Source organism: Podarcis erhardii, assembly GCF_964252035.2.
Source record: "Podarcis erhardii genome assembly, chromosome: 10".
Taxonomy (NCBI): domain Eukaryota; kingdom Metazoa; phylum Chordata; class Lepidosauria; order Squamata; family Lacertidae; genus Podarcis; species Podarcis erhardii.
In genome coordinates this window covers 61,285,000-61,298,539 of record NC_138500.1, presented here as the reverse complement: position 1 = coordinate 61,298,539, position 13,540 = coordinate 61,285,000, and the positions used below count along the sequence as shown (strand labels likewise).

At 45.5% G+C, this 13,540-nt stretch overlaps 1 protein-coding gene across 1 annotated transcript in view; it reads right to left on the bottom strand.

The window, feature by feature from the left end:
* The window catches only part of MAPK12 (mitogen-activated protein kinase 12), a 45,489-nt gene extending 34,470 nt beyond the window's left edge, over positions 1–11,019 (bottom strand). The window contains exons 1-2 of the mRNA XM_081878092.1: positions 10,785–11,019; positions 3,106–3,235 (exon numbers count right to left, since the gene is read on the bottom strand). Coding sequence (XP_081734218.1) covers positions 3,106–3,235; positions 10,785–10,900 — 246 coding nt within the window. The 5' untranslated portion in view covers positions 10,901–11,019. The remainder of the gene's footprint in view (positions 1–3,105; positions 3,236–10,784) is intronic.
* Between the last annotated feature and the right edge of the window lie 2,521 nt (positions 11,020–13,540).

Genomic DNA, 13,540 nt, shown 5'->3' with positions numbered 1-13,540 from the left:
ACAAACCTTTTAAAAAAATCTTCCCTATGTAGAGATGCCTTCAGGTGTCTTCTAAAAACTGTATTTATCTCCTTGACATCTGGTGGGAGGGCGTTCCACAGGGCAGGTGCCACTACCGAGAAGGCCTTCTGCCTGGTTCCCTGTAACTCAGGCATAGGCAAACTCGGCCCCTCCAGATGTTTTGGGACTACAACTCCCATCATCCCTAGCTAACAGGACCAGTGGTCAAGGATGATGGGAATTGTAGTCCCAAAATATCTGGAGGGCCGAGTTTGCCTCTGCCTGCTGTAAGCTTACTTCTCGCAGGGAGGGCACTGCCAGAAGTCCCTCGGAGCTGGACCTCAGTGTCCGGGCTGAATGATGGGGTGGAGACGCTCCTTCAGGTATACTGAGCTGAGGCCGTTTAGGGAGAATTCCCTTGGGAGAATTGTAGCTCCGTGAGGGGAATAGGAGTCACCTAACAACTCTCAGGGATGCGGGTGGCGCTGTGGGTAAAACCTCAGTGCCTAGGACTTGCCGATCGCATGGTCGGCGGTTCGAATCCCCGCGGCGGGGTGAGCTCCCGTCTTTCGGTCCCAGCTCCTGCCCACCTAGCAGTTTGAAAGCACCCCCAAGTGCAAGTAGATAAATAGGTACCGCTTTATAGCGGGAAGGGAAACGGTGTTTCCGTGTGTTGCGCTGGTGCCGGCTTGCCAGAGCAGCTTCGTCACGCTGGCCACGTGACCCGGAAGTGTCTGCGGACAGCGCTGGCTCCCGGCCTCTTAAGCGAGATAAGCACGCAACCCCAGAGTCGGACACGACTGGCCCGTACGGGCAGGGGTACCTTTACCTTTACTAACAACTCTCAACACCCTTAACTATTTACACTTTCCAGACTGTTTGGGGGTAAATCATGCATGTTTAAAGTGGTATGAAACTGCTTTAAATGCAGATGGGGCCATTGTACCCTGTTGTACAATGCTGTACTCCACAGAGTAATCTTCGTGTTAACAAGTACCTGATGAGACCCCAAACCTAAACAGCTTGGAGATACAGTATTTATCAGTAACATGATCAATAAAAAGCCTCGTTAAACATTATATGACAGAAAATTAATTGAATAACTTTCAAATCAAAGTTGAAACAAAGTTGACCTAAGTATGTTTAAAGCCTAGATGGGAAGTCCTACTGAAATGTGGACATAATTTCCAAGTAAGCGTCCAAAGGACTTGACGGTAATACTTCTGACTTTTAATTATATCAACTTTCCCCCAATATTTAGGATAAGAAATCAGGTTCCAATCCTATGCATGCTTAGTTTGGGATAAGTCCCAAGCAAATCTGCCAAGAAATCAGCTGCAAAGGGATAGAATTTTAGTGATACAGAAGTATATTCATTATTCTTCTGGACTGAGACCACTGTTTTAACTCAGTTTGTATTTTAAATCCTAACAAAAATTGTGATATTAATTTACTTAACTCCCTTCTCCCTTTACATTAATTCTATGTTATCTTAACATTCCATCTCCATCCCTTTCAAAACACAGGGTCTGTTCACATATGATATTTCCCCCACCGAAACGTAATCTCCAGATGGGGCAAAAAAACATGTGCACAGAATAATATACTCATACATCTTCTGTCAGCATTTGCACTGACCTCTTCCTCCTAATGTGCTCTTACGATACCGCTTATCTCTCTTGAGATTTCAAGACTGTCAAAATATCAACTTAAATTTAACTCACAGTCCTTCTGCTAAAGCTCTTCCCTTCTTCTTTTGCTCTCGAAGGTGGACCACAAATTACATTTTTATCCTTATCTTGACGCTTCCGCGAATGCTCTCACATTGGTAAATATAAAGAGCACCATGGTCACAGGGATTGCTGCCAGTCCCATGCGTAAGATTTCAGCCTTTAGGAAGTTCAAAAAAGAAACATTTCCCATTCTCGCCCTCCACCTCCAGCGTCCGACCTTCCCATATTTTTAGGTGGCCCCCACTCAACTTCCCAGAGAGGGAAGTTCATGGGAGTGCTTTGGGGTCCAGGGGTGAGGAGGAGACCGGAAACATTACTATTGTGAACTTTTTGGATTTAACTTATGTGGGCTACATGGGAGTAAGCTTGATTGAACTCAATCGGCCTTTCTAGGTAAACTTGTTTAGGATCACACTCTCACAGACATCTGAAGGCTTAGAAGACATCTGAAGGCAGCCCTGTTTAGGGAAGCTTTTAAAGTTTAATAGACTATTGTATTTTAATATTTTGTTGGAAGCCGCCCAGAGTGGCTGGGGGAACCCAGCCAGATGGGCGGGGTATAAATAATAATAATAATAATAATAATAATTATTATTATTATTATTATTATTATTATTATTATTACGATCCAAGCTGCTGTACCCAGGGACAGCTGGGGCTGCTTGCATATAGAAAGCAATTTATTGTGTGAACTGCCCTTAATATTACTGTGATGATATATTCACATATATTACACTCACTTGTAACAGTTAAGTATATTTTGCATTATGATAATTGCACAACATGGAAGACTGTTGCAAACAGCTGCTAATAAGAGTTTAATTAAAGTTGCAAACGATAACAATAGCAAGTCTGAAACAAAACAGAGGACACATTCACTGATATAATGGCAGGATTATATGAAGAAAACATTGTGCATATGCGCTCATATGCATAAATAAGAGGCATGGGGATGGCCAGGATAGGAACAGCAATTTCTGGACATATAATATTGGCATCTTGGCATTATGATTATTATTTACATACTTGCAAATGTGTTTTAATCCTTTGTTTACCATGGATTTTAATTATCTTTTGAATGTTTTCATCTTTTGAATGTTTTAACTTCAATGTTCTTTTGTTTTTTGTAAGCCACTCATAGGTTTTATTACAATCATGTGGCTTGCTGAGAAATAAAATTACAAACATACATCAGATTTCATATGACAACCATCCGGGTTTTTCTTTATAGAAAAATCCAGGTGCGTATGAACACATTTGAAATAATTTGAATTTAAAGCCATGCAACTCCGTCACAGTGCGCAGCAGCTAACTTCCTAAAATGTGGGGGAAGAGTGGAGGAAGAGAGGTTTGTTAGTGCCTCTATACTCACATTTTCATGCTTCATGTGCTTCAGGAGACGCAATTCCCGATAGGCTCGCTTGGCAAAAAGTTCCGATTGAAATGGACGGTACAACTTCTTAATAGCCACTTTTGTTCCATTTTTCCTGTCAATAGCTGAGCTTAAAGGAAACAGAGAACAGAAATTCCATGAATCAGAAGCTAGGCGAAAAGGTATAGCTGCATCCTGGGAAAGAGACAAAGCACGTTTATTGACGCAGATAAGGAATACGCCGTATAACAGCACCCAAGCAAGGGCGACAAAATTCAGTTTCTGTGTGTTCCCAATGCCTGCCAAGCCGTGTGTGCATTTCAACAGGAGGGTGGGTATGTGAGAGTGGAAAAGGACGGATATGTGTGCATGTGGCTCCCTTCAAACTTGCTTTCAGAACTCAGCAAATTTAACGGAGAGCCAGTGTGGTGTAGTGGTTAAGAACAGTAGACTCGTAATCTGGTGAACTGGGTTCGTTTCCCCGCTCCTCCACATGCAGCTGCTGGGTGACCTTGGGCCAGTCACACTTCTCTGAAGTCTCTCAGCCCCACTCACCTCACAGAGTGTTTGTTGTGGGGGAGGAAGGGAAAGGAGAATGTGAGCCGCTTTGAGACTCCTTAGGGAAGTGATAAAGCGGGATATCAAATCCAAATCCAAACTTTGGCATGGTAGTTAGCTTGCTTATAAGTTAAGAGCATGGGCAGGCAGTTTCAGAAATGTATTGTAATACTGAAAACTGCCTCATTCCTGGACATATTATTTTTTATATCTAGCCAAGTATCATGTCCAGCTCGTGGGGTTTGTTTTCTTTTGCCAAATAATATTTATTAGTTTTCCAAATTTTTCACAAATCATTGCCAAGCTACATGAAATCTAATACAATTTCCCCCCAAAGTTGACTTCCTGCTCTTTATCCTAGATGCATGCCTACTTTCCCCCGATGCAGCTTGATATTACATATTTATTTCTACAGTTGTACCTCGGGTTACATACGCTTCAGGTTACAGACTCCGTTAACCCAGAAATAGTACCTCGGGTTAAGAACTTTGCTTCAGGATGAGAACAGAAATCTTGCGGCGGCAGCGGGAGGCCCAATAAAGTGGTGCTTCAGGTTAAGAACAGTTTCAGGTCAAGAACAGACCTCCAGAACGAATTAAGTTCTTAACCCGAGGTACCACTGTAATTCATATTTCATTCCTTATATACAATTAACAATTATTATTATTTAATTATTATTTTTCCCTTTTTCATTATCCATCAGCTGCCATTTTATAAATCCCTGCCCGTATATTTACATGATAATAACATATTCCCTTAAAGAACAACAGACGTTATACATCCCCTTGTGGTCTTTCCATAGGTGGCGCTGTGGTCTGAACCACTGAGCCTCTTGGGCTTGCCGATTGGAAGGTCGGCGGTTCGAATCCCCGCAACAGAGTGAGTTCTCGTTGCTCGGTCCCAGCTTCTGCCAACCTAGCAGTTTGAAAGCACGCCAGTGCAAGTAGATAAATAGGCACCGCTGCTGTGGGAAGGTAAATGCAGTTCTTGCATGCTCTGGTTTCCATCACGGTGTTCTGTTGTGCCAGAAGTGGTTTATTCATGCTGGCCACATGACCTGGAAAGCTGTATGTGGACAAACGCTGGCTCCCTCGGCCTGAAAGCGAGATGAGCGCCGCAAACCCATAGTTGCCTTTGATTGGACTCAACTTTCCAGGGGTCCTTTACCTTTACCTTAGGTAGTTGGGAGAGAAGAATTCTGAATAGACAGGACTTGTCTGTTCCAGTAGAACTCTTCCTGTGTCCTTAAAGGTAAAGGGACCCCTGATCATTAGGTCCAGTCGTGACCGACTCTGGGGTTACGACGCTCATCTCGCTTTATTGCCCGAGGGAGCCGGCGTACAGCTTTTGGGTCATGTGGCCAGCATGACTAAGCCGCTTCTGGCGAACCAGAGCAGCGCATGGATACGCCGTTTACCTTCCCGCCAGAGTGGTACCTATTTATCTACTTGCACTTTGATGTGCTTTCGAACTGCTAGGTTGGCAGGAGCAGGGACCGAGCAACGGGAGCTCACCCCGTCGCGGGGATTCGAACCGCCGACCTTCTGATCGGCAAGTCCTAGGCTCTGTGGTTTAACCCACAGCACTGCTCTAATGGAAATAGGCTCTCTGGATCTCAAACAGAAATATTCCCAAATACCTGCCGCCTGAATCTTTTCAACTGGAAAACCTGGGACCTGCACAGGAAGGATGAATTCCATCTCTATGTGTTCTACCCAGAAAGGCACAGCAGTTTCATCTCACTGCCCCCAGTCACAGTGAGTCCAAGACTATATAGACAAGGATGGGGAACATGTGGCCATTCAGCTGTTGCTGGATTCCAACTCCCATCAGCTCTAGCAAGCATAGCCAATGGTCAGGGATGATGGGAGTTGTAGTCCAACAACATCTGCAGGCCCTCAGGTGCTTCACACTTGCAACAGGCTAAATTGCAGTTGAATTACAGTTGTGAGGATAAGACAGGAACAGCTTAAATCACTATGGCAGTTCCAGCATTTTATGATGATGTTTCAGATGATGAAACACGTGAGGCTAGATGTAAGTTTATATCCCTCTAAGAACCACATTTCCTATCTCAGGACTGCTGTGTTGCGGGGCCAGGAGATGAGAAAAACAGCTGTGGTGGTAGGCAGGAGACAACATTGTCACTGAAGGTCATCCCAGCTTGTAAATTAAGGTGCGACGCAAAACAGACATAAAAATAGCGAACAACGTTAACACCCGGTATGTGAAAAATTGACCCAGGGGCACTCCTAGAAAATGTCAACATATGGAAAGGAACTAAGACACATGGCTAAGGAACCATAATACAGTGGTACCTTGGGTTACAGACGCTTCAGGTTACAGACGCTTCAGGTTACAGACTCCGCTAACCCAGATATAGTACCTCGGGTTAAGAACTTTGCTTCAGGATGAGAACAGAAATCATGCTCCGGCGGTGTGGCGGCAGCGGGAGGCCCCATTAGCTAAAGTGGTACCTCAGGTTAAGAACAGTTTCAGGTTAAGAACGGACCTCCAGAACAAAGTAAGTTCTTAACCTGAGGTACCACTGTAGTAAATATTCAAGACGGGTAAAGCTTAACTCAGGGGCCAGCAAACGTACCGCGCCTCAGGCCAGTGTCTCCAGCACTGATCATGCAGCGGGCTGGAGGCGGAGGAGCGCGTGCCCATATGCGTGCAAACACGCTATTTCTAGCGCACTTCCGGGTCGGAGGAGCACCGAAAACAGCTTGTGCACATGTGCACAGGCCTCCTCCGACCTGGATGTGCACCGGAAATAACACTTGTGCAAATAACGCTTGTCCATGCGCACAAGCTATTTCCAGTGCTCCACCGACCCAGAAGTAGGCAGCTGCGCAGCGCCGCGCCGGTAAGAGCAGGTGGCGGGGGTCACCGCTGGCCAGATAAATGAGTCCCTCGGGCCTTATCCGGCCCGCAGGCCTTAGGTTGGGGACCCCTGGCTTAACTGAACATTTTTTTAAAGGACTAATTCAGATGCCTACTTTGAACACAGGAAGTTGTCTTTTACGGAGTCAGACCTTTGGTGCATCAAACCCAATATATAGTGGTTGGTGGCAGTCCTACCAACTGGTGCCAGGGACTAAAGTTGGGAGCTTCTGACTTAGAGACAGAACCAGTAACCAAAACTGGCCTGCAAATACATCAATTTAAATAATATTACACTGCAACAGAAAACCCCATTGTTATTTAGGACCCTGACGGATTTGTCTCTGGGAATGTTATATGCAATAATAATAATAATAATAATAATGATAATGATAATGATAATAATAATAATAACGAAAACAAAAATAAATCATAGATCATCAAATTGAAGAATTGGAAGGGTCATCTAGTCCAACCCCTGCAATGCCGGTATCTTTTTGCCCAACTTAGGGCTTTAACCTACGACCCTGAGACTATAAACGTCTCCTTCTCTACAGAGTGAGCTATCCCAGAATAATAATAATATGTATAAATAGATGCTTATAGTCTTATTGTTGTTAGCCGCTCTGAGCCCGGCTTCAGCTGAGGAGGGCAGGATATAAATAATTTTTTTTCTTATTCTTCTTCTTATTATTAATGCTTCCGTAATACTGACTCAACTGCTCACGAGTGTCCTTTGAAAGTCATCCTGCGAGTGCCAAACACCGTCATCAAACAGACCTCGAAACACAGCCAGAGCTATCCTGTTCCTTACTGTTAGTTTCTCTGTTCCTATTCCTTGCCCCACTGCCAAGTGCAGGCATAGGCAATGTTTTGGGATGTTTTGGGACTACAATTCCCATCAGCCCTGACCACTGGTCCTGTGAGCTAGGGATGATGGGAGTTGTAGTCCCAAAACTTCTGGAGGGCCGAGTTTGCCTATGCCCGCCCAAGTGGATATATCTGGCAGACTGAAAATAGTCTTGGCTCCACTAGTTTCTCTCATTCTTCTTCCTCGCCACAAAATGGAAATGGCAAGAGCGGAGAAAAAAGGAAGAATGTGAGCACTGGCAATACAGTGCCCAAGACCCAAAGGAGGTGCAGCATTCACATGCAACAGGCGTAATTCTCCTGGACCCCCCTGCAATTGCTATGGTGTTCGTGGGGATTGGCATAGGTAAAGGTAAAGGGACCCCTGACCATTAGGTCCAGTCATGACCGACTCTGGGGTTGCGGCGCTCATCTCGCTTTACTGGCTGAGGGAGCCGGAGTACAGCTTCTGGGTCATGTGGCCAGCAGGACTAAGCCGCTTCTGGCAAACCAGAGCAGCGCACGGAAACACCGTTTACCTTCCCGCCAGAGTGGTACCTATTTATCTACTTGCACTTTGATGTGCTTTTGAACTGGTAGGTTGGCAGGAGCAGGGACCGGTAGCAATGGGAGCTCACCTCGTCGCAGGGATTCGAACCGCCAACCTTCTGATCTGCAAGTCCTAGGCTCTGTGGTTTAACCCACAGCGCCACCTGCGTCCTGGGGATTGGCATACAAACCACATAAAGGAAGGGTTGCAGCTCAGAGGCGGAGCCCATGCAGAGAGTCCCAGGTTCAATCCCTGTCTTTTTCAGTTAGGCTGGAATAATAACAATAACAATAACAACAATAATAATATATTATTTATACCCCACCCATCTGGCTGGGTTTCCCCAGCCACTCTGGGCAGCTTTCAACAGAATATTAAAATACAATAATCTACTAAACATTAAAAGCTTTCCTAAACAGGACTGCCTTCAGATGTCTTCTTAAAGTCTGGTACAGTGGTACCTTGGGTTACATACACTTCAGGTTACATACGCTTCAGGTTACAGACTCCACTAACCCAGAAATAGTACCTCAGGTTAAGAACTTTGCTTCAGGATGAGAACAGAAATTGTGCTCCGGCAGCGCAGCGGCAGCAGGAGGCCCCATTAGCTAAAGTGGTGCTTCAGGTTAAGAACAGTTTCAGGTTAAGAACAGACCTCCGGAACGAATTAAGTACTTAACCCGAGGTACCACTGTAGTTGTTTTTTCTCTTTGACATCTGATGGGAGGGCGTTCCACAGGGCGGGTGCCACTACCGAGAAGGCCCTCTGCCTGGTTCCCTGTAACTTGGCTTCTCGCAACGAGGGAACTGCCAGAAGGCCCTCTGCGCTGGACCTCAGCGTCTGGGCAGAATGATGGGGGCGGAGAAAATGCTCCCACCTCCAAATCTGCAGACAGTACTGAGCTGGGTGGGCCTGACTCAAAAATATGGCACTTTCCTGTGTTCCTGACATTCTGGGGGGTGGGTTAAACCTGCATTATTTAAGGTATTTATGTTATTTCTGAGATAACTTTCTGACAGGAATTGCTGTTCGGCAGTGGAAGCGTTTCCCTCGGGGGGTTGTGGACTCTTCTTCCGTGGAGAGTTTTTAAGCAGAGATTGGATGGCCATCTGCCATGGATGCTTCAGTTGAGATTCCTTCATTCCAACCCTATACTTCAATTCCACATTTTGGGGCAAGTCCGCACAAGGATTCTAACAACAGGAGAGAGAGAAAAACGCCTGTCTTACATGTTAAATATCCTCTACCTCACCGCAGATTACTTCACCACTGTTTATGTAGGGATGGCCAAGCCTGACAGCCGTTCTCAGCAGAATATGAGGAACAGAAGGAGCTGCAAAGACCAGACGCTTGAATAGCACTCAACAAAAGGGAGCTTATCTGTGTCAAACAGTTCTTCCCTGTGAGCATCCTTCTGTATCTGACAGCTGTCAGCCTCCTCTATTTTACTCTCAACACCTTCCTGTGTCAGAAACACAACTGATGCTAGAGGTGCAGTAGTAAGGAGATCAGCCCTCACACAGCCTGTTGCAGGCAATAAAATACCAGCCTCCTTCCCTGTCCACCTGAGGTTATTGGCATTTTAACACCAGCAGAGAATCAGCTGGTGAAGCCTAGAAAGGCAAATGGGGCAGAAAGTCCACAAATTCCGTCATGCGGATTCTTTTAAATGAAAGAATCCTGTGAAGGAACCCATATCAATGTCTGGGAACCCATTTGCCAAGAGTAAAATTTTGCTTCCTATCGCCCCCCCCTCCAAACAGGAAGTTTCTAACACCACAGGAAGCAAGGCAATAAAAGTGAAAAAAAGAAGGCGGAGGAGAAGAAACATTTCTCCACGCACATTTCCACATTGCATAGACGTGGGCTTCAAGATGTGCAGGGAACCAGGCAAGAGGGGTTTTTCCGCCCTCTCAGCAGATGTCAAACAGGTAAACAGCTTGGTCGTTTTTCAAAGACATCTGAAGGCAGCCCTGTTCAGAGAGGTTTTTAGTGTGTATTTTTAGTATTGTGCTTTTACTATTTTTCGTTTGAGAGCTGCCCAGAGTGGCTGGGGCAACCCAGTCAGATGCGTGGCAAATAAAATAATAATTATTATTGGGGTTCCATCAATCACATTACACGGAATATGCACACCATTTGAATGGCAATGCCCTTTCACTCCCCCCCAAATATTTTAGGGGGAGAGGGCAGGAAGGGACCTCGGCCCCCTAGGATTATGTTTTTATATGTGTTATTATTATTTATTTATTATTATTATGTTTTTATATGTGTTGGAAGCTGCCCAGAGTGGCTGGGGCAGCCCAGTCAGATGGACAGGGTATAAATAAGCATATTATGATTATGATTAAATAGGAGGTCCCTATTTTCATTTGTGAAATATTGGAGGGTATGGGTGGGTCACAGTATAGATGTGCATTTCTCTCCCCCAAACAAGCTTATCCGACCACAGACCCCTGCACTTCCCCAGCTCTTAACCTTCAGACGGGCGAGCAGAAGAAGTACGAAGCGCTGGGTTCGAATTCGGCGCCCGCTCGCCTCCGCCGAACCGGGCGCGCGGCGAATTGGCGAGGCGCAGCTGAGAGCGCAGCCGGGAAGGCACCAGCAGCGCGCAAACCTCCCCAGCCCCCTTTTTCCAGAGTCTGCGGGGAAGCCGAGAAGTTGCGAGGCGCCCATTGTTCCCCCTCCGGCGACTCCGGGATCGCTGGGGAACTTGGATAGAGTCTCCTCCCCCCCCCCTCGCCCCGCTTTCCTCCGGGGCTGCTGCGCCTGATGCTCCTCCTCGCCCTGCACCCCGGGGTCCTCCTTCCTCCCCTCGCCCCGCTCCAGACTCACCAGACGGCGCCGTAGGCTCCGGATCCCACCGCCTGCAGCTCCCGGTAGCGCTCCCTCACCTCCCACGCGGTTTTGGTGATCTCCTGCCGGTAGAAACCTTTCTTGGGGGAGGACATGGCAGCTTCCCGCCTCCCCCGCGCCGCCAGCTCCCGGCGAAAGAGAGCAGCAACCGCGGCGGGAGGCGGAACCGCGCGCGGAGGGGGCGCGCCTCGCCTTTGCGCGCGCCCGTCCGCCTTCTCTCTCTCTCTCTCTCTCTCTCGGGCGTGTGTTTCTCTTTCTCTTTCCCAGCCTCTGTGGAGGAGGGCGGCTCTCGCTCTTTCTCTCCCCCTTTCTTTTCCACCATTCACCCCCTTTGGTGGGAGGGGACCGCGCTGCAGGCAGCGTGGATGGATGGATCGATGAATGAAGGTCTCGTAACATGCGCCCTCTTTCTCCAGGCCGTTTCCTTTCCCATTTTTTTATTTTATTTTGGAGAGGTCGATTGACAACGCCGCTGGCTAGCTGGGAAATAAATCTCTCCCCCCTCCCCGCACCCGAGGTTATATTTTATTACATTTCAAAAGTTTCACAGTGCCGGATTTAAGTATAAGCTAAACAAACTATAACTTAGGGTCCCACTCTCTTGGGGGTCCCCCAAAAATTTTTTAAAGGAAAAAAAAAAACTGGATGTATATTTCCAAAATATGATCTACTTCTTCTTAATTGTATTTCAGTTCAACAATTTAGTTTGATACATATTTTGCTATGTGCAAATGGCTTAGATCCATAAATTACCATATAGCATATATTCAGCACAAAATACACATAGCTGTCAACTTTTCCCCTTTCTTGCGAGGAATCCTATTCGGAATAAGGGAATTTCCCTTGAAAAAGGGGAAATGTTGACGGCTATGAAAAAACAGTGACAATTTGTTGTTGACAAAGGACAGCTGGACATATAAAGGGCCCCATTAGCTTCAGTAGCTTAGGGCCTCATCAAACCTAAATCTGGCCCTGTATATACACTCCAACACATAAATGTCTCTTGTTTTGTCGACTTCCCAACCCGTTTCCCATGGTGGTATTTTTTATTTCTCCCCCTTTGCTGCACCATATTTTTTATTTCTTATACCATAGGAGCCAACTCCTAGGGGCTGAGGGGGTCTTTGCCCCCCATAAAATATTTGAGGGAGCTGCCCCCTAAAGTTGATGGGCATAGTCATTCAAATCAATCACATGTCATGTGATCAATTATGTGGTTCAGGGTTTACCTGGCCCTTCCTAATGTTTTCTTCAAGGTGGCACCCGGGTCTTATACCATAACAATAATCTCTAATTCCTTCTGTTGCTCATAGTTCAAATCCTGCTCGTGAATTCATCATACTATAGCATTTCTTTCAGTAATCCGAATAAGGCTTCCATACTTCCACAAAACTATCACCATTAAGTTCTCTTATTTTGGCTGTTAACTTTGCTGATTCCACATAGTCCATCACCTTACTTACCCTTTCTTCTTTGGAGGGAACTTCTTCCTTCCATTTTTTGTACATAAAGAATGGAAATGGCAGGAAAGAGAAATCATTTTTTATCTCCTCCTAAATAAGCACTATGGTTTCCACGTTGTTGTTTGCATGTGAGGGTTGCACTTTTGATTGTCAAGTATCACCTTTGAGATGGTTGGCTATAAAGTGGATTTTGTAATTGAACTGTCCCTGGTGATTCAAACTAAATACACATCTTGTAGTTTTAAGAGCCTCTTCCACAGTGCTCAGTCAAGGCATGAAAGCAACATCTGGTATACAGACATAATGCATCTAGACTTGGAAGCTCTACTCAGTCACAAACTTCCAAATCCAGTAGCAGTGTAACTTATTTGTCTTTATACTGTTGTTATTTTTCATTCATGCACAGCACACACACACACACACACCCTGTTAGTGAATCTGGAAATTCTTCTCCAGATACATTTTATCCATGGTATCTTTTCATGTGCCTGATTTTCCATCCCCATCTATGTCAACAAACAATGAAGTTCCTGAGTGAAAATAGTGGATTGGGAACAAGAAAGAGACTTGTGGAACCTTGAATATGAATAAATTTAATTAGGGTATATAATTCAAATTATTTACAGTTTGCCAATTCTGGAACAGTCCAGTAAATTACACCACACTATTTTTCTATAAGCATCAAGAACCATGAATGTAAGTAGCTGCTGCGACTTGCAAAATTAATTCAATTGCTACCCTTTCATCTCTTTCATAAGCAGGGCAGCTAAAAAATGGGAAAGAGTGCATTCCCCACATTTTTCCTTATATGTGTTTGTGATTGGAGTCTGCAGCTGGTTTACTTGCAATTGCAGGATTTGTGGCAGGACTTGTTACTTCCTTCACAGAACTGTGTGACTCATTCACCTCTAGCAGTAACTGTCTGTTTTGCATATCATGGTTAATCCACCTTAACCTCGCTTGTAAGTAGGAGGTAAAAATTGTGGCTATCACAAATAACTCGCCAAAAGGGAGATTTGCCACAGGCTGAACTAAAGAGTGGCTGCGGTGACCCAGTATTTACAAGATTTGGTGTTGTTTCCAAATGGTTCCAGGAGAGAACCTGTTTTTAGGGTTGACTGAGACCGTCTCTTTCGACATTATGCTTTGGGCAGAGAGGCTGTCATGAAAAACATGACAAGCATGCCTTGTTTTCTGTCACACCTCTGGGTTTATAGGCCAGAACAATTCTTGAAGTGGAAGCATCATAGGAAATGAGCTTTGGTACCATGA